This window comes from Echinococcus granulosus (assembly GCF_000524195.1).
Source record: "Echinococcus granulosus chromosome Unknown EG_S00050, whole genome shotgun sequence".
Lineage (NCBI taxonomy): Eukaryota > Metazoa > Platyhelminthes > Cestoda > Cyclophyllidea > Taeniidae > Echinococcus > Echinococcus granulosus.
Window position 1 is genome coordinate 84,493 of NW_020170430.1, and position 20,615 is coordinate 105,107.

Sequence of the window (20,615 nt, forward strand, 5' to 3'; positions counted from 1 at the left end):
GTGTGATCCCAAACAGCTGTTCCAATCTAAGATAAGGACTTTGGTCTTTCGCTAGATCAGTCTTTCATTTCTGATTCATCAATCTTTTAACCAGTCCTGACTGACGACGTGGGTCTTTAAGTTTGTTTTAGCTAATAAAGGAAGTAGGTTGAATTATTGAGTACGAGGTTTGAGAATTTAGAAGTAAGTTAGTAACAATTTCTAGAAATATTCATTGCAATGAAATTCATCGCCACTAAAATAATTTACTTACAATCAGAAAAAAATCAGAATTCTTCAAATATTGTGAAATTATTTTCTGAGGCCTTCTGATCTGCATTTTCCTGTACTGAAGGTCTGGGCGTCATCGCGTAGTCGTAAGGTGGGGAGAGCTTTTGCTCGAAGAGACCATCCCAGTCTATGCTGACGAACCACGGATGGTTTCGAATCTCCCGCGGGCCCTCCCTCGCCAACGATCCGTATCGTCGGGACACCTCGCGCTGCAGCAACTGTCGCAATAGGTGACGCAGCAATTCACCTATGCGTACCAGCCCACTCGCGATGACATTCCCCAGTGGATCGCATCGGGGATCGAGGATCTTGGCGTAAGTGTTGGCAACATCACGACTGACAAACGGCGACGCACCGACAACCATCTCGTAGAGCAGGATCCCAAAAGCCCACCAATCCACAGAAAAACCATATCCACGATGCTTTAAAATCTCTGGTGCTAGATACTCTGGTGTCCCACAAAAGGTGTACGTCCGATGGATCACAAATTTTGCAAAACCGAAGTCAACCAACTTCACATAGCCGTTGTGAGAAATCATTATATTCTCCGGCTTTATATCACGGTGAATGATTTGCAGGTGGTGGAGATACTCCAAGGCCAAAAGCACTTGTGCCCCGTAGAATCGGGCTAATCGTTCATCGAAGCGATGCAAATGTCGCAGCATTGAAAAGAGATCACCACCTGGCACGAATTCCATCACTAAATAGAGTCGTTTCAAATCCTGAAAAGCATAGTTGAGCTGCACAATAAAGGGCATGTCGCACAGAGCCAAGATAGCGCGTTCGTTGTTGACATGGGTGACGTGACCCTTGCTTATGACAAACGCCTTCAGCAGTATCTTGGCGGCGTGCCAGGTCTGTGCTGTTTTGTGTCGAAGGAGGCGTACCTCACCGAAGCCCCCACGTCCAAGCGTCTGGTAGAAGAAGAAGTCAGAGCACTTGCTCACGGGTAGTTTTGGCGGCTGCAAGCGGTGGTTGGCCTTGTCGCGCTTGACCTCCACCAATTCGTCAATTCGCCTCCTCTCTGCAGTCAAAAAATCCACCCAAATAGAAGCACCGGAGCTCCCGATTGACCGCATCTCCTAGCCGGAGTTAACGAGAGCAAGCACTTACGCTCTCTGTGCTAGAGTATGAGACTGACATAGAGAGAGGGAGACGTACGTAACCAATCGACCTTTGCCCAATTAACTAATCATCTTAATCGTATGCGTGTGTGCGACCAGGTACCCACAATAGACCCAGACTCATAGATGGACAGTGAACAATATTGAGCTGTGTGATACTTTGCAGCATTAAAAAACGATTTGTTTCCTCGACCTTGGCAAGTAAGGTAAAATGCACCTGCAATATCTCAAAAACAATTTGTTCCAAGGCCGGTAATAAATTCGAAGTTTAAGCCATTTTTTCACAAGCCCCTGATCTATGGAGGTGGTAGTTCTCACAAAATGGACCGAAAAACCCACCTTCGGGTCAACAAGAAGCACAAGGAAATCTTGACTTCCAATCCGAATTTTGATCAAATTTAGCTGGTACAAACTACCACAATTTTACACGATAATAACTACTAATTCGATAAAAATCCCCATTCAAGTCGACATCTTATGAAACCAAGAACTCTAAAAACTTTGCCGTGAGTAACTTAAGGCAGTAAATGGTAAGTTGCATGATACTGTATGCCAGCTAAAATTCCCATTCACCCACTGTTTATACATGACCTGGGACAGTGATGTTACTGACCTCCTCCCTTTTTTATATTTCAGGGATAGTGCTTTATGGAAAGCAAACATTTTCCTAGATACTTCGGGGTCAGATTCTAACAAACTTTCAACCGGTGTCCCATAAAGTTACAATCACGTTTTGCGATATCTTCTTTGTACAAATTCAGGATAATAGATGACCAGATCTCAATTGAGGTAGAATCAAGTGCATTCTTCCTCTGAGAATACATAGAGGAGACTAGTTTAAGGTGCAAATGGGCAATCTGACTCACGCTACTTTATTATCAAAATTCCTTCTTAAAAGGCTTCCTTCAGATGGCCTTGGAGATACCTAAACTGCAGTGGTTTAACTTCATCGCACATTAAACAACAGTTTACGAGCGTTTCGATCTTACGTCGAGTAGTAAGTACGACAATCAAAATCGATTGAGCTATGTACTAGCCGTCGACTAAGAATACCTTGAATTCAATAATATTCTACAGAATATTTACGAAAGCAGGCGATGCAGCATTATTTCCTGATATTTTCGGTAATATATAAAAATGCAAGGGTGTAAATGACTATCAAAACGTCACAAAGTTATCAGAGGTGATTCCTCCATCTGCATTCTCCTGATCCCATTCATATAAGGCCAGAGAACACAGGGTATATCAATGCTCCCGTCCTGTAGCAATGAAAAAGCGATTTGGATTAATTTTTTAAAACGTACTAATTAGTAATAATATAACACATTCTAGATCGGTGGCAGAATCAGAGCATGTTTCAGGTCTCAGGAGATGGAAGGCGTGATTGGCATAAGCAGAGTCATTGTATATATATATATATATATATATATATATAAGTGTGAAAGTCATTTGACCCGTTAATTGGTCGTTATTTGACCCAATGAGTGAAAACATCCCAATTTATAAAATATATCTTACAGAGTTCTGATGTGTTTCAACAAGGGCCTTTAGAATTCGCGTAACAGCACAGCCGGTCCCATTTAACTAACGAAAATCAGAAAATAAAAACAACAGGTCGTAGTTGCATACGAAAAACTAGAAGAGTTAAAAACAACTCAACACAAGAACCTACCGTGTAAGCGTAAGGATGACGCTTCGCTGCAGAGTCCTGCTTCCAAAGGATGTTCAATCGAATAGCTTGATAATCAGTGCAGTTTGATGTGCTCGAAATCTGAACTACCAAAATACACTACTTGTGACTTTTCCTCATTCCCATGCCTGAACAACACTTGATCGGTAAACACTCCGCTGAATTGTAAGATAAAAGACCACCAAAAAATGATATCAAACAGTTCACCTGGCAGCATTCCTAAAAACTGAGGCAACAGTTATTGAATGTAAAAGGCTCCTAGGTCTAAACATGACTGCACTAAGGACATGCCACAAATACCGTTACCTCCCCAAATATTCCTTCACCGGGCATAAGCGCCTCGATGTCAATTTTTCGATGAGCAGAGTTACCGAGCTCGCTTGTGGGCATCTCCAGGACACTGGAGAAGAGTTAAAAAATAATCTCATTCAGATAATTCACATCCAAAGAACAATTATTTTAGGACTAATAATACCAAAGAAATTCCCTCTTGAAAACTAGGCACCAATCTTTAACGGCTAACACAAACAAACCGGAAGTGTAGTTCGAGATCTGAATAGAGTTTCTTTTGGAATTCAACAATCCTTTCAAAGACCTTGTCCCCGACTTCCGGAGAGGGTTCGGTCACACAAAATATTTCCACCTAAAAACACACCTGGGCTGTTAGAAAGGACAACATCAGCATGATACAATCCAAAAGAATGACGAGAGACACACTTTGGTGAATTGATGCGTCCGATAAAGGAGAGACTCCTGTGGTGCAATCTCATGACGGAAGCAGCGGCTGACTGCACAGAAGAACTCCGCCTCGGCGGTCCCCACCTCACCAAACACACGGTTCGCACAGAATGCTGCCAGTGCCATCTCTGCTGTCCCCGACAGAGAGAATAGGGTTCCATTGCCAACACCACTTCCCTTTCGTTCGGCAATATTGAATATCTGTAGACAGAGGTGTCTACAACTTAGAGTATCGTTCAGCGGCCCAAGGACAGACAGCCAGACCATGAATTGCAGCCAATTTTCAAATGAAAAGTTTCATAAGCAAAAAAAGCCAAATCAGATACCTGGTTCCTATCACCAGTGGTGGGAAACCCGCAGCGTTGGATGACAGAAGAGAGGAGAAGGTCAGGAACCGCGATAAGTTGGAATCCGGCTTCGCGGGTCCGATTAAGGGTGAGTTGGAGCAAGGCGGCTTCAAGGACGGCAAGGCTATCGTAGAAAGCATAGGCGCGGGAACCGCAACCAGCCACAAGCGCTCCCGACGACCTCAGCGTTCCATGTCCTGTTCTACGAGCTCGATTTCCGCATCTGTGGGGAACGACTTCGTTCGACAGTAAGTCAACCTCGTTCTTCGGTTGTGATACTTCAAAATAAGGTACAACAATAGTGCAATTACTTGTTCTGCCTAAGCGGAGAAATGAGGAAGTTTAAAAGCGTACGCACTAAGTTTTGGTGAACCATGGAGATGGAGAAGTCGAAACTTGCTGGGATCTCCTACGGGCTACAAATGAAGAGGTGCATAGTTATAATGAAGAGTGATGTACTCACTGTACTTGGGTGGCTAAAATTCGGTAATGAAAGGTAGAGATGCTCTATCCTAGACTGGAGATCTTTTTCGCCGTTTTGAAGGCGCTGATAAAGTGAAAGCTAAAATGTGGAAGGCAAAAGAATTAAAGCAAATTCCACACGAAGGGATGCAAGTTGGGGAGACTCGACACCTACCATTTCGTCTAAATTCGCCTCGGAATTTCGCTCAATCAGGTTCTGGCGCATGCGTTGAATGAACTTGGCACAGCCCAATTGGTGGAAATCACCCTTCGTGCCCTGCACGAAGGGTGATAATACGGAGGCAAAGAAACGGCGACCACCACTTGGACTCCAGATATTCCCTGCCGCAGCCCGGAAAATCGACTGCACAACTGACAGAATTGTACCGGAGTGCTTAAATTCGATATAAACAGCAGATAGGAATTAACACATCTCAGCGATACTCATGGTAGGTAGATTATGAAATTCTAGGCGAAATACACTAAAAAATACAGAGCCATAAGCTCTAAAAGCCGGCCCTTTGATGGTCAGCCTCGTGAACAAAAGATGAGCCATAAATCAATCCCACGGTACCCCTATCCAGCGCTTGTACATCAATGGTTGGAAATCTCGACTAATTTTTAGGCGTGTTTTGGATCGGAAACGATACAGGGCAGTTAATTTGATTGGTAATTAAGTTTAGACTGCCAATCAAGCGCTCAGACGCATTCACATTTTTTGACGCAGTGTCCACGGCCTCACCAACCCTTTTGCCCTCCGAAAAGTAAACTGCAAGAGGTAGGACTCAAACATCCAGTTTCCACAGATGATTCTGTCAGGAGGAAACAGCAACATCTTCAACAGCACCAATCCGTTGTGCCTCATTCTAGAGTACATCAAGTTTGGGTCTGGTTACACTCGCGACGATAGTATTTTTAAACACCATCAACCCACTATGTGCTCCATATTAGCTGTTGGATAGTCGTTTCAAGTTGTCTTTGATGGGTACCTACTAAAATCCTGGCATTCAGCATTTTATCCTAGATGCGGTACTTTGAGAACAGTTATCATTATAAGGATTGGATATCCATGACCGAACAGATTTTCCAAGATTATGCAAAGGAAAATTTACCTCAGTGCTTTTAATGTCCAGACTGGACCATATCAATGTCTGAATTACACTCTACCAAAATATTCATATTCCGTGTTAGAGCGGTAAAGCACATTATTCCAGGAAGCGCTAAGCAGATGCGAGTCTAAAGAGCACACACTAAGATGCTTATTCAACAGAACCAAATACACATACAAATCCGATGCTGAGGAGCCATCACTTGAAGAGGTATGAACCAACTTAGAAACGGAAGAATGGATGCATTTTTGATCAGCTTACTGCATCACTGCACCGCGCATTTTAAGAAAGGTGTTTTATAAAATCGGATACTCCCTGACCGTCTCCTAGTAAATTCAACACTGGGATTTGCAATTAGAACTGGGGAAGGGTATGTACTGAGAAGGTAAACAAGGTTCATAAATATAAAATTGGTAAAAAATTAAAAAATCTAGGAGGCCTCCTACAGACTAAAAAAAGCCGATTCACCACTCCAAAAGCCGAATCAAAGAATCTAGCATTTTATTAAATTCCCTTGCAATGTACACGAAATTGAAAAGTATCATGTTGCATCACCTAAGTCATTCAGAGCAGCATTAATGGTGCCGTTAAGATCCGACAACATTTTAGTGACTGCGGCAAGTTCCTCCTGAGGCTCATTACCCACGCACTTATTAATGGCCGACTAAAATAGAGTAGAAAAAGTAAAGAGGCAAAATCGGTCCTTGAGTCATGCGAACTACCAAGTTGTTTTAGAAAGGACAATGACCTTAAGTCTTGCGATGTACACGTTGATATTCATTCTAAGAGAGGAGAGAGCGGAAGTAATGAAGAGCTTCATCTCTGGATCTGATGTAAAGTTGTCCACGCAGCCGGTGGAAATGAGAAGCTTCGCCATGGCTTGCAGGTCCGCCAGAAGCTCCTCTCGCGCAGTCTTATTGAATTCCCAGTCCGGAGTCGCAGATCGGAGGCGGCATTGATAGGACCGTTGGATGTACTGAACCGCCTGTAAGGTTGAATATAATCTAGTAATCGGCGAATCATATTTAAAAAACGATCAATTAGTGCAGAAAAAACCAACAGTCGGTTAGGGCAAATGCCTCAAATTGCCACGAATGCAACAACATTAGAAACAAATCGTTATTTGACAACAGATGTAATAAGACAAGTGAGCAAAACCCACTCGTTGGAATTGGACAGGGCCCGCTTCAGCATTAGAATCAAGAATAAGATTCGCATAGTATCGCCAGGTGTCCGCATCCGAGGGGTTCTGGAAAACAGAGGCGTAAAAAGTAACAGCCACAAACTGGTAGGGAACGGAAAGGACCAGTCAAACTCACGGTAGCCGTGACGCGACCAAAGAGGGTGAGGAGGTCTTTGCGGTACCTAGCAGCGCCGCAGTTCTTGCTGTCCGGTAGGTTTTCAGACACCGCCTTTGTGAGCATGCCCAGAACCTGCGAGTCGATGTGCTTTTGGCGCAGGTCAATCAGGCGATGGTAGGCGCTGATCACGTCCCCAAAGGAGCCCTCATCCATACCAACCTGAAGCAGAGGCAGCGAGCCCTCTCTTTCAAGAACATATTCTACGCTGACGTCCAGGAGAAAGATGGTGGTAAATGGAACACAACACTGACCAGCAAAATGTTCTCCCAAATTCTCCATGAATCGAAGTTCCATTTGGTAGCCTCTTTCAGCAAGGCCAATGACTGTGCTCTAAAGTAGATAGGCGAGTAAAACTGATAAAGCTGTCTTTAACCGCGTACGTGCGTTAATTTCGTGGAAATTTGATAGAAAACGGTCACCAATTTTTATTCTCACTACTAGTAGAACCCAACCAGCGTACCTTCTACGGTTTGCAAAATGAATATCGATCACAAAGACACCTCACCTGCGTCCACTAAAGATCACCGCGCTTGCCAAATTGTTCCAGGCTTCGAAATTCTGGAATGAAATAAATCTCCATTAAAATGAATTAACTGAGTGTTCTGGCACTATTTGTAAGGACAGAAAACTACCGACCCCTACCCATTTCGGCTCGGGAAATGCGAATACTGAATAAATAGCAATTTTTTTGGGAAAAAAACAATGAGCATAACTTAAACGTTAAACGACTCTTAAAATCTAGAACTTACATCAGGTTCAAGTGCGACACAATATCTGAAGGCTCTTTCAGCCTGTGGAAAGTCGTGTAGTTGAAGATAACAGCAACCGAGTGTAAACCAGAGGTTGACCTTGTTTAGGGGTGAAAATTAGGCGTGGATCGACGCAAAAACGATCACAGTATAAAATAAATACCTGAAAACGGTTTATCTCCAGGGAAGCCTCAAAGCACTCAGCAGCCTTCTTCACATTCTACAAAATAAAATGACAGGAAAAATGCATCTTTTTTGGGAAAATGGACCAAAAACTCGCAATCAAAACACCTTGTCTTTCCTAAAAGCGTAGTATCCCAGACTGCGAACGGCTCTGGCTGATCTGTGTTTCGACAGCTCCCAAGCGGTCCTGTAGTGTGCCATGTCAGAAGTCACGTCACCAAGACAACAATAGAGTTCCGGAGTCGCACATCCACTAGCAATGCGCTCACGAATCACCTCTTCAGCCTACGAGTGGAGTCCGATGATTAGCATTGGCAAAAGCAATTACTACTCACCAAGTCACGCTTGCCGAGTGAAGTATAGGAGTTAATAATTTCATCCCACTGTTGCCATCGGAGATAAATATCAAGCGCGCTTTTGGTTGAGCCGATTTTGGTGAGAACACGAGCGAGCGACAGCTAATTTTGTTGTCGTAAATTCAAATACACGCACCTCTATCTGCCACTGCGATGGCATTCGGGACCAGAAAAAGTGTTGCATGCCTCTTTGTTCTGTCTCAGGTGCTGGAGAAGAAAACTGAGCTGCTATTTCTTCAAGCTGACGAATAGCCCTTTCTGTCCTGGCTAGCGACCGCCTTTCGTATGAGCCTCGTTTGAAGAGCGCTTCAGTGAGTATGGGCCACGAAACTGCATTTTTCGGAACACTTTCTGAAGCCCCATCATCTTTTACCTTATTTTTATCCGCCCCCGCAACCGCACGAACGACGGCTGTTACGTAAGTCAGTGACTGCTCGTCGATCAAATCGTCATGTGGATGTGAACGACGGTGCAGTTCCCTACCAATCGATGAGACGAGTTACAAGGAGACGTGTGATAACCCACCCGCTACACAAAACAAATGCCTGTTCGGGGACCGAAAGCTTCGGATCCGCAGCTGCTGTAACATCCACGAATCTGATGAAATCCAATAAATTATCATCCTCAAGAGGACAGACCTAAATCCAAGTCAGGACGTGAAAAGAAACCAACTTTGGGTTGAGCGGTTGAGCCATCTGATAGAGATTGAAAAGAATTTGCGGCGTCAGTTCTCTCAACAACTAAAATAAGTTGTGACAAAGGGTTCTCTTGAGCCTTGGTCCTAGTTCCGAGCTCGGCTAGAAAAAACGCATATCTATGGTCTACATATATGATACCTGAAAACTGAACTTTCAGGCCCAAAAGACATTCACACAGCTCTTTAAAACGATGCGCTAAGTTGAAATCATAATAAAAGGCAGCCATGAAACAGCCCAGAAGGCAAAAGGAAAGGCAATCCTGGTCGCATCTAACAGCGAGATCATTCAGCTCAACTGACATGATATCAGAGAAAGTGAGAGTAGCTACCATGTTTCAAAAGTTCGTCGAGATCTGCCTTGATTGAAGGACAACGTGTTTCACCGTATATATTTTGGTATAGATAAGTAGATTTCATATGAATCACAGCATAAAAGAAGGCCTAAACCATAAGTTAACAAGAAATGTACCATAATTTTGGAAGACGTAATCATATGCCCGGAAAATTCTTTACAAAACCAGAGCAGGGATAGATTACGAACTAGGGGAAATGGCGTTTCACCATCGATAGATAGATACTTATAGGCCAAGTCGTCCATTTGGGAAAGGTCCAGAGGAAGGTCAGATGGAGGACCTACAAAGTTATTCTTAACGTAGGCACTTAAAAGGCACTCTAAAGCCTGTAAAGGAGCCAGTGAACTAGGTGAGGATGAAGAACAAATGAATAAAATACATCACTGCAAGGTCCTCGATAAATTTATTGAAGTTCGGGTTCCTCATCTCTAACCGCTTAACATATTCTAGGACTGTTGGGAGGAGTTCTGTACTCTTACTCCCCATGACGTGACAATGTTCACGGCGAGTCGAATCAGATGAAGCGCCCTTTAGTGAAGCTGCTATAATCACTTGTAACAGACTTAATAAAATGGTCACAAAAAGTTACCAATACGTGAAAGCAAAGGTCTCAACGTTGTCCATAATAAAAAAGGAACGTCGACGATTATACCCAAAATTCATGGAATTTTACAAGAAAGCGTGATACTTACTTTAGGACTTCCCCATCATTTATTACAAGGTTGCAAACAAAAAATGTTTGTTGCCAACGCTGCTTAATTTGCTTTTATTTAAGATAAAGCTTTATGAACTATACTAAGTGGGCGTTTAATTACACATTTCCTACTTCAGCGATGTACGCCTAAATTTACAAGGTGATTTCCATCTAAATATAGGTAATTTTAAATTTGGAGTTTACTTTAGGCTTGTGACTTTCGATTCACTAGTAACTAGAAAAGGCATTAAGGTGAACTTCCCCTGTTTCTCAAAAGCAAGTATTTTTTACTGTTGCCCCAAATCATCTAGATTGACCACATTTACATATGTCTTGGACTGCTTTGATATTTTCATATGGTTATGTATCTGCACTTCTTCTAGACGGGTTTCCTCGCGGGTTTCTTTGGATGAAAAATCCTCACTACAACATTGTTTTCTTATTTCCGTAAGATTTTAAAATCTAAGTTTACATTTTGCAGTCTTTATTTTTTATTTTCCAATACAGATTGTGGCCAGGTTTGAATCAACTATCGTCATTGCGGCTCATACAATATTGTTGGAACGGTGTAATACTTCAGGATGCAAAACGTTGCTGCTTCTGTAACAGATACTTTCGGAAACATGAAGTACTGTTGTTGAGGTTACGTTATACCATTTCTTTAGGCCATGGTTCCAAAAAGTTACTAATCAGGCCAAGACAACTGATTCAAAATATTTTACTACCACCAAAAAGGGTGAAATTTTTGAACTTAAAGCCGAACTACAAAGTGAGAAGAAAGAAAAGAAGAAGGAAGCGGTCAAAAAGGTTATTGCTAGCATGACCGTTGGGAAGGATGTTAGGTATCTCGCTTCATTCTGAGTTATTTCAGCGCCTTGTTTCCCGATGTGATGAATTGCATGCAAACGGACAACCTGGAACTGAAGAAACTCGTTTACCTGTACCTTATGAATTACGCCAAAACTCAACCAGATACTTCGATAATGACCGTGAGCACGTTTGTCAGGGTGAGTTGCGTAGTAAGGAAACTATTTCTTAGGATTGTGATGACCCTAATCCATTAATTCGGGCTTTGGCGGTACGAACAATGGGTTGCATTCGCGTTGAAAAAATCACTGCATATTATTGTGATCCACTGCGAAAGTGTCTAAAGGATGAGGATCCATACGTTCGCAAAACCGCTGCAATTTGTGTAGCAAAACTCTATGACATTGATCCAACACTGGTTGAGGACAATGGGTTCCTCGAGTTACTAAAGAATCTTCTGAGTGATAGCAATCCTATGGTTGTTACGAATGCCGTAGCTGCGATTTCTGAAATATTAGAGACAACGCAGTCGGATGCGGCTATAAACCTTTTGAAAATTGATCAGCAGATTGTAAATAAGCTGCTGACGGCATTGAATGAGTGTAACGAGTGAGTTCTCATTGTCAATGACTGTGGCCCCTGATCATTTTCGCAGTTACACTCGTGTAAACTACGGTTCTTCTTTCTAGATGGGGTCAGGTTTTTATTCTCGACGCCATTACGGAGTACACTCCTTCAGATGAGCGGGAGGCTCGTGGTATTATTGAGCGAGTCATGCCCCGTCTACAGCATGCCAACGCAGCAGTTGTCCTGTCTGCAGTCAAGGTGATCATTCGCACCCTCAGTTTCATTGATCCGGTGTCTGATTTAGCCCAGACCACCTCCAAAAAATTGGCACCTCCTCTGGTGACTCTACTCTCTGCTGAGCCCGAGATTCAGTACGTAGCTCTGCGAAACATAAACCTTATCTCTCAAAAGAATAAGGACCTTCTCAAACAGGAAATCAAGGTGATCCAATACTTTCGTATCTTATTCCTTGTCTTCCAGGCCTTTTTCGTAAAATACAATGACCCGATTTACGTGAAGTTGGAAAAACTCGATATCATGATCAGACTAACAAATCAGGCAAACATCGCTCACGTTCTCGCTGAATTGAAGGAATATGCAAAGGAAGTGGATGTAGATTTTGTGCGCAAGGCTGTGCGCGCTATTGGACGGTGTGCCATCAAGGTTGAGGCGTCTGCTGAACGCTGCGTCAGCACATTAGTTGAGTTGATAAATACCAAGGTCAATTATGTCGTTCAAGAAGCTATTGTCGTCATAAAAGTAAATCACCTGTGCTTTTTATCGGCTTCATCTTTACTAGGATATTTTCCGTAAGTATCCCAACAAGTATGAGAGCATTATTGCTAATCTTTGTGAAAATTTGGATACTTTGGATGAACCAGAAGCCCGAGCCTCAATGATTTGGATTATCGGCGAGTACGCAGAACGTATTGACAACGCTGACGAGCTTCTGCAATCCTTTTTGGATGGGTTTCATGATGAAAACACTCAAGTTCAACTCCAGCTTCTCACAGCTACTGTAAAACTGTTTTTGAAGAGACCCTCTGACACCCAGGTACGTAGATCTAAGTCTCCTCAGTCGGCTTTTGTATCGCCTTAAATTTCTAATGTACGTGTTTGTAATCCTTGTAGGAACTTGTTCAAAATGTCCTGGGTTTGGCCACTTTGGAATCAGATAATCCTGACTTGCGCGATCGTGGCTATATTTATTGGCGTCTTCTGTCGACTGACCCCACTGCAGCGAAGGAGGTCGTTCTTGCGGAGAAGCCGTTGATCTCTGAGGAGACTGACTTGCTTGAACCCTCCCTATTAGATGAATTGATTTGCAACCTTGGCAGTTTAGCCAGCGTCTACCATCAGCCCCCGAGCGCATTTGTAGAGGGCAAGCATATCTCGAGAAAGCACCTCTTTGCCACTTCAGCAGCTGCTAGTAAAGCCGGTGAGGCTGGCGGACTGCAGCAACCTACTACTACGGTCATTCCTACCCAAGAGACATTGATAGGAGATCTCTTGGATATCGATGCTGTGCCGAACACATCGATGGCACCACCAGTTGGCTACACAGGTACTCCTATCCCTGGGATCGACGTGGAAGCACCGGATCTCCTTGGTGACGGTCTTGACGACCTCCTTCCTGGTGTCCCTCCGAAAACTTCCGCTGCGGCACCAACGGGTAAGTAGGAAGCCCCTTACTTGGGTCTGCTATCTGTGTTCTTGAATTTAATTAAGCCTTTTCATAATTTACAAAGGTGCGTCTGAGTCCACCGCTGATGCGCTGGCGGATATTTTTAGAGGGATGAGTGCAGGTAGTGGGGTATCCTCAACTTTCACCGTTCCCGCTAGCCACGATCTTGCCTCCATTGTGATGACTCCTGCCGCCTCTTCTGCCTACGTTCCACCGCCTACCACATGGTTGGAGTCCTCGCGGGGCAAGGGTCTTGAGATTGCAGGTACATTCAGTGTGAGCCCCTCCACCAATCAACCTCAGATGGAACTCACCTTCACGAATAACGCGCTTTCTCCTATGACCGGATTCGCGATCCAGTTCAATAAGAACAGTTTCGGACTGGCTCCCGCTCAATCTCTCAATGTGCCCAGCCCTCTGCAACCCAAGCAGTCGGCTAAAGTGATACTACCTTTAGGATTCGGCAATCAGGTTGTGAAGGTGGATCCACTTATGAACTTGCAGGTGGGTGTGCCAATTTTTTCAATTTTTTCCCAAACCTTTATGTTCACTTTTGGCACAGTACAGTGGTATTTTTGCGCATCAATCTGCAGTCCAATTAAATTCTTTTTTTATTTAGTAGCAGTAATGACAGCAATAATTTGCAGTTTTCATTATCAGAATAGTATTTCAATAGTTTTTTGCAATAGCAGCTCTTTTGAAAGCAAATAGGTCTTGCTTTTGATATAATTGGTTTCTTTAAATAATTCAACCCTTCAGTTTACCCCTGTTTTTACCGATTCAATCATGAGTTTTGGTCGTTTATCGAGATACCTGGGTTTATCAAATGTTTTTTGGTGTTTCATACAAATAAAAGCTGCACAGGGCACTAGTTTGAATGCTGATGACATTTTCCAATAGGCTGGATCTCCTAAGTATTATACCTGTTTGAGTTAGAGGTATGTGCCTAATAAGCCGAATAATGCCTTTTTTAGAACGCGCCCTTCTAGGTTTTGCGTGCATTTCACCTTTACCTTTTAAGTACATGGCCGTCATTAAGACATTTCATGCTTATCTTGCCGAGGGAGATGGAGCTCGCCTTTTTATTTGTAGTTTGACTCGCTGATGACCGCCGCTTTTTGTTGCCTTAAAGGTGGCAGTGAAGAACAATGTGGACGTCTTCTACTTCGCCTGCCTCGTGCCCATCCACGTGCTCTTCACAGCGGCGGGAGAGATGGAGAAGATGGTTTTCCTCGCCACTTGGAAGGACATTCCCGCTGAAAACGAGCAGCAATTCGTTCTCACTCCCCTCTCTCTGGATGCGGGTGTGTTACCACAGCTTCTTACAAAAGCGTAGTCCTTCGGTCGTGCCCTAATCGGCCCAACCCTTGTCCGGTTCGATTAATGAAAGGCACCCTGTGACAACGCGCTATAAATTTGCTTCGTGTCCAGTTTTAATTATTTTTAAGCTAGCTTTTTCAAAAACAGCTAAGAGATTTGTATCTCTCTTTAGGTATATAAATCTTTCTCTTTTATCATTTTTTGCTCTTGAATCTCTATTTTCTGTCTTGCGGTGCAGTTATTCCTAGTGTTGTAGATGCCTGTTCACAGAAATTGCGCAACAATAATGTCTTCACCATTGCCAAGCGCAACGTCGATGGGCAGGATATGCTCTACCAGTCGATCAAGCTGTGCAACGGAATCTGGGTTTTGGCAGAACTGAAAATTCAACCTGGCAATCCGTCCTACACAGTGAGTGCTCCTGTCTTCCTTTCTCAGTGATATAACCTCATATTTGTTAAAATAATCACATTTTGGCATTTTATTGAGCTGATGCCTTCGAACTTTGATCATGCGACCTTTTTCTTACCCCTATCCCATTGTTTTCTTTGCTTTCTAGTTGTCTCTGAAATCGCGGGAAATGGATGTGCACCCCTATGTGAGGGAGGCATTCCACGGAATTCTCTCCAATTAACTACCACGATTTGCATAAACTCACCACCACGAATAACACTCATTCGTAGCTGTGATTTCCAGGCTTATTGCGCCCTTACAATGACCAACTACTGCGTTTACCATCCCATCTTATTGTTGTCAACCCCCCCATCATCCTATGCCTCCCCACTCTTCCTTTATCCTCTGTGGTGCTTTCTATTGTTTATGTGTTCAGCTGTTGTGGACCATTTAAAATAATAATAATTCCGCATAAAGTGTCATTTAGAACAAACGCTTTTTGGATATTACGAAATAGGGTAATAATTGGCTCGTCAGTTTTTAGTACACGAAACAATGTAAAACTATTGCCCCCCAAGCCTTGTAAGCCGTTTTGCATTAGAAGCGACTGTGCTCAACGGTTACATATAATTTTACTCCGTACTTGTGAGTAGCAAAACCGAATCTGTCCTTACATGGAATCAGTTTATTCTGATCTTAAATCAGCTTGAGTGGGGTCATGCTGCTGCTACCCATGAATATTAAGTAGGAGTTGGCAGCTAGTAAAGTCAACTACGTTAACTTCTTAGCTCAGGATAAACGGTGCATTAAGCAGTGTGGGAGGATAAGGAATAAGGTCCTGATTTTAAATGTATACCAATTTGTTCGGTTTCACCAGAATTGGGCTTTTGGCTAGGCCCTTGAGAGGTCACAATGGCCGCTTTAATAAATATCAAAACGGTGTCCTAGCCTGGGAAACAATGTCAAATCTGGATATCATATAATTTGTATATGAGTCTTGGAGAAAGCGCATTTTTGAAGAGCCCAATTGAAGTCTGCAGAAGGTTAAATTCAAAACGCGAAATATAAGACCTGTTTTTTTCACTAATGTGCCGTGAATCAGTGAGTAAGCATTGCATACTTTGCCCCCAACCATGGTTATCTCTATTTCGCACCTCAGATTGGTGATGGTGCAATGTTATGCATTTGTCTCACTTATAAATATACCCACTACTACTTCGCACACCATTGTCCGCCATGACGAAGCAGACTATGCCCCTTTTGTGTCAGCTCAATGCAGCACATGTAATAAATGAAGCCTTCAAACACCTACAGATTAAATGCAATGATACTATTATTTGTAAAAACACTTCATGAAAAAATATTTGTGACAAGTGCGCATTACATGCACAGATTACAAGCATTGACGCATTATATACATGTAGTATGTGTGCACAGCAGAGATTAAAACGATGAAAACGCGGACACAGAGGTGAGTCAAAAGAGAAAATGCTACTCGGGAGACGTTACGGTGCTTGCCTCACTCGCTCGAATTAACCAATCCCCTGTCGCCTGCGGGGAGTGACTGCGTGAGGCCTCCGAATTGGCTGTTATCCTCCAATTGAAACATTTGTACAAAGAGATCGGGAAAGTGAAGTTCGGGACGGGATTGCCGCAGATCCCGCACAGCTGCACGATGAGCCTCATTCATACTTGAGAGGCTCGGAAGGAGCTTTATTAGTTGTGTGAACCTTTCATCGCTCGAGTACCGCACTAAATCGGGGGAAATAAAGCGTTCGTCAGTGCAAACACTCAAACTTTAAGCTTACACGTCGAATCTATCACCCCTGTCCGCATTTTATGTTTTAAAACTCCAAATTCTATCTACAACTACTATCTATTAAGCTCTACCTGAACACTTTAGACTTATCCTAAATTGACTAAGCAATCGTGTCGTATGCTCATATGTTTCATGCATTCCACTTTACTTATTTTAACTAACAGTGGGCTGATTCAGTAATCCAGTTATTCAAAATGCGAGAAATCTGTTTCATTCTTCGGTATGCTCGCAGTTTTAACAAAACATTTGTGTAATTTATCATTATCTACGCATGTGCTTGGAACTTAGTTCAATGCAAACAAAATATGTAACGATACTGAAAAATGGAATCTCGGCAGATACGTTTCGTACCTGTGATGTATTGCTGAAGGGCGGAGGCGGCATGATTGTAAATTTCGTAAATCTTTTCTGCCTCAAGTAATTTCTGGTTGGCTGCAAGAAAAGCATAAATAATCAAAAGTAAAATAGGGTCTAACATCATTCGAGACGGAAGTATCAATGTATTGAATAAGTCTCAAGCTAACCCACCTCTAAACAAATTATCATTTAACTTATTGGAGGGCGCAGCTCATGATGCGAAGCCCATTAGAAATTCAACTTATGAATTTGATGGACTCTTGGTCAAGCCGAGTGAAGTATCTTGATTTATGCACTTAGTAAATTCTAAGGAATCGCTCATAGACCGTATATGGAATGCTATTTTTTTCAATAGAACAGCGAAGTATGCTGGAACTTACAGTCTTTCACTGTTTATCTCACATGCCGTTTGTATGGCTATAACAAAACTGCTTTTGCACTCGTATTCCCTTCAAAATTTCCATAGATAACCCAACAACCAAAAAATATTTTAACCTTCCTCTCGTAAAATGAACTTTTACACCTTATGTCAAAGTTTGGCTAAGTTTTGTTCTTTTCGATTTCGGGAATCTGTAAAGCTAAGTTGAAAAGAATACATTGGTAGAGAAACACTTACATCCGCGAAGGAAGATGATACTGCAGAGAAGAGCGGCCTCCGTATTGTCTAGACTTAGGGGTCCCAGGAAGCCGGTGAGTTCGTAAAAGTGGTCTACCATGGGGTTGATTTGGGGGAACTCTGCGAGCAGATGGCGTCTCTCATGGGGTGAAAAGTTGTAAAAGTTGAAGTCGCCGCCTGGCAGGGCCTCGCGCGATAGCTGCACCAACACAATGGGGTACATGGAGGCTTGCAAGAGGAACTTTGTGTCTGCCCGGGGCAGGTCGCAGAACCCAGGGATAGCGCGTGCAAAGCGAATAATCTGGTGTGCGTGTGCCTCAAACTGCACCATCATGTGCGCCCACATCGTCGTCGATGTCAACTCCGATTCGAGCAAAAAATTTCCCGTCACCTGCACGTATACCATTTTACTAAATTATTTTCAGTAAAGCATTATTAAATCGTCTCAGTTTTGCTCTTAGTATTAATTTTCAGCCATAAGAACCGGTCGGATCCATCGCACAACTTAATTGCAACTTTTAATGCACATACCCGCTGCCGACAGTTATCTAAGTGGACGGCCGCTTCAGATACATAATCGGCGAATGCTTCAAGAGACATCTCCGAGGTGAAGGATACTGACGTCTGCGGAGGCATACCCTTTCCCATTGGTGCCCCATTGTGACTCCTGGTGTCAGGTTCAAACGACTTTTGATTGGAGTAAAGACTGTTTATTGGCAGGTAGTCATCCGTTGTAAATCGATCTGAATAAAGTAAACATTTGACGTATGGTTCAGTTTGGTAAGGTTGTTCATTCCTCTTAAACTGAGAGAGCGAACAATTCGAACTTCAGTACTCTTACCCTCAAATTTTTACCAAATTTTTATTTTCAGTTAATTAACTTGGTAAATTGAATTTTTAGGGGTTAGGGTAGCCTGAACTCGTTAAGTAATTTAATCTAACATGAGATAAAGAAATACGCACTTCTCTACCGGGTCGATTATGATAAAAGGGAAAAGCGATTAATGTGCCATTTCGAAGAAATATTGCCTCCATCTAACTGAGCACTTACCTTCACCCAGGGCAAATGACTGAGCTATTGAAGAGACACCTGGCTCGTCAACCTTTCCCACCATCAGAGCGTCTACGGACAAGTGGCCTCGAGACCGATTTGCCAGTTTACCCGCCTCATCCTCAGGTGAACTGCCCCCTCCTCTCGCCATTGCTACTAAATCGCTCATCACCACCTCTGTTTGCCCCACCGCCGTCGCTGCCACTGCCTTTCTCGCAGCGGAAGTCCCATTTGCACTCTCGTTCTCTTTTTTCGCCTCCATAGGCTGAAGGCTGCTGATCCGCATGTGTCGCAGTGGCGATGGCTGCTGCAAACCATCGATCGGTGGAAAGTGTTCACCTACATGACCAGCCGTCTGGACCTGCGTCGGTCTCCCCGCTGAGATCGTCTCGTTGCTTCCACTACCGCTGCTACTGTTGCTGCTACTGCTGTTTGCTGACTGAACTTGCTTGGCCAGTCGTATGAGACTCGATAGCTGCAATGAAACCGTATATATACGTATAGAATTCGCTGGAATTATGCTCAGTGTACCGTACGCATACTCAATTGATAAAAAGTATCGTTTGTATTTTTGATTCACTATAACCAAATAAATATGATTTAAAATATCATTTACAACCATGCATTTTACTAAAGATAATTGCGTATATAAATACAACACCCTCGCAGTATCTTAAAATAAAAAATTAGAGTTTACGTTCGTTGTTTTTTTTGAGCAAAACGGCTTGTTGGGTTACTTTAAAAGCAAACATTTGAAAAAGGCTGGAAGCTAGGTTGGTGAATTTGATCAGCCTCTTGTCTGTTTTTCACTGAGATCAAGTTTTTGTATGAATTGATTAATTATAAAATGTTACTTCACATATACTTCTACTTATTTACTATTTACCCCTCCCTTTTTCAGCTTATCATAGTGTTGAGTCTTTGTGATTCTGTGAAGTGATCTAAATTTATGAATCACAACCGACATCTTGCATCTAATAATGGATCCATGCATGGAAGGTAAAAACTAATGGAATATTTTTTTTGGAACAGTCATGCAGCAATATTCATTTGACAATGACCAAACATACGGCCGCCTTTTCGTAGCTGCTCATGGTAACCGCAGAGGCGGAAGAGTTGTATAAATGTGAAGTGTTCGTGGGCAGAGTCGCAGTTGCTGAAGCAGTCGTTCCTGAACCCTGCTGATGTTGCTGTTGCTGCATCGCAGTAGTCTGCATGGTGGGGAGAATAGGGTCATCAGGGCTGGCAGAAGCACCGACGGGGTTATGCCGCGGACCTCGCAACGAACTTGCGTCGGACCCAGCCCGAATCCTCGGTGTCACCCCACTATAGCGACTCCCGTAAGTGTCTATCGCTGCAGCTACTCCCGCAGCACTCGCATACTGCGGCATCTCACTCTCACCTGCTAACTCCGCCAGCTTGGCGAAGCGCTGCTGTTCCAGGCTCGCGTCGGTCTTGTTGGAGGGGGAAATGGCAGTGATTTCAGGTAGACCGACGTGACCAGTCGTCTCATAGTAGGAAGGGTAGTTCGCAGGAGTCCAGGGAGGAAAAAGGAGGTCTTGTGTGGCTCCACTTTCTTCCACCTTCGTCGGATGGTATAGGGAACTGCCTGTCTGCTGCAGTGTCTGTTGCTGCTGTTGTTGGTGATGGTGGTGCTGGCGTTGTTGTTGCTGTTGGTGCTCGAAATAGACCGTCGTGTTTGAAGGGTTCGACAACCCAGAAGAGGGTGGAGGTGTTTGAGTAGTGGAAGAACTGAGCTTTGATTTGATTCTTTCGATTTCTATGGCACACATGTGTTTCACCGCATTCGGTTGTCTCCCAATTCGACTGCCTATAGTTTTAAAAGTATCCTGCTTTATCAACAAGAC

At 43.3% G+C, this 20,615-nt stretch overlaps 3 protein-coding genes across 3 annotated transcripts; 2 read left to right on the forward strand and 1 right to left on the reverse strand. All coding sequences in view use genetic code 11, as the record gives it.

Moving 5' to 3' along the window:
• Nucleotides 1–266: 266 nt before the first annotated feature.
• On the reverse strand, nt 267–9,418 carry EGR_06039 (cAMP-dependent protein kinase catalytic subunit; the record flags this gene model as incomplete). Its single annotated transcript, XM_024495288.1, has 20 exons — nt 267–1,352; nt 2,913–2,978; nt 3,067–3,165; nt 3,391–3,484; nt 3,618–3,727; nt 3,802–4,023; nt 4,149–4,447; nt 4,528–4,585; nt 4,633–4,731; nt 4,807–5,003; nt 6,296–6,404; nt 6,489–6,725; nt 6,903–6,989; nt 7,060–7,431; nt 8,014–8,070; nt 8,142–8,318; nt 8,369–8,491; nt 8,526–8,868; nt 8,915–9,027; nt 9,362–9,418. The coding sequence occupies 20 exons, from the start codon at nt 9,416–9,418 to the stop codon at nt 267–269; spliced, it is 4,005 nt and encodes a 1,334-aa protein (XP_024350243.1).
• Nucleotides 9,419–10,714: 1,296 nt separating this feature from the next.
• On the forward strand, nt 10,715–15,145 carry EGR_06040 (AP-2 complex subunit beta; the record flags this gene model as incomplete). Its single annotated transcript, XM_024495289.1, has 11 exons — nt 10,715–10,761; nt 10,799–10,975; nt 11,005–11,140; nt 11,173–11,549; nt 11,630–12,266; nt 12,307–12,561; nt 12,639–13,179; nt 13,256–13,695; nt 14,324–14,495; nt 14,750–14,922; nt 15,071–15,145. 11 exons carry the CDS (start codon nt 10,715–10,717, stop codon nt 15,143–15,145), a joined length of 3,030 nt encoding a protein of 1,009 aa, XP_024350244.1.
• Nucleotides 15,146–16,195: 1,050 nt separating this feature from the next.
• Nucleotides 16,196–17,367, forward strand: EGR_06041 (hypothetical protein; the record flags this gene model as incomplete). The annotated part of the gene is made up of 2 exons (XM_024495290.1): nt 16,196–16,331; nt 17,192–17,367. 2 exons carry the CDS (start codon nt 16,196–16,198, stop codon nt 17,365–17,367), a joined length of 312 nt encoding a protein of 103 aa, XP_024350245.1.
• Between the last annotated feature and the right edge of the window lie 3,248 nt (nt 17,368–20,615).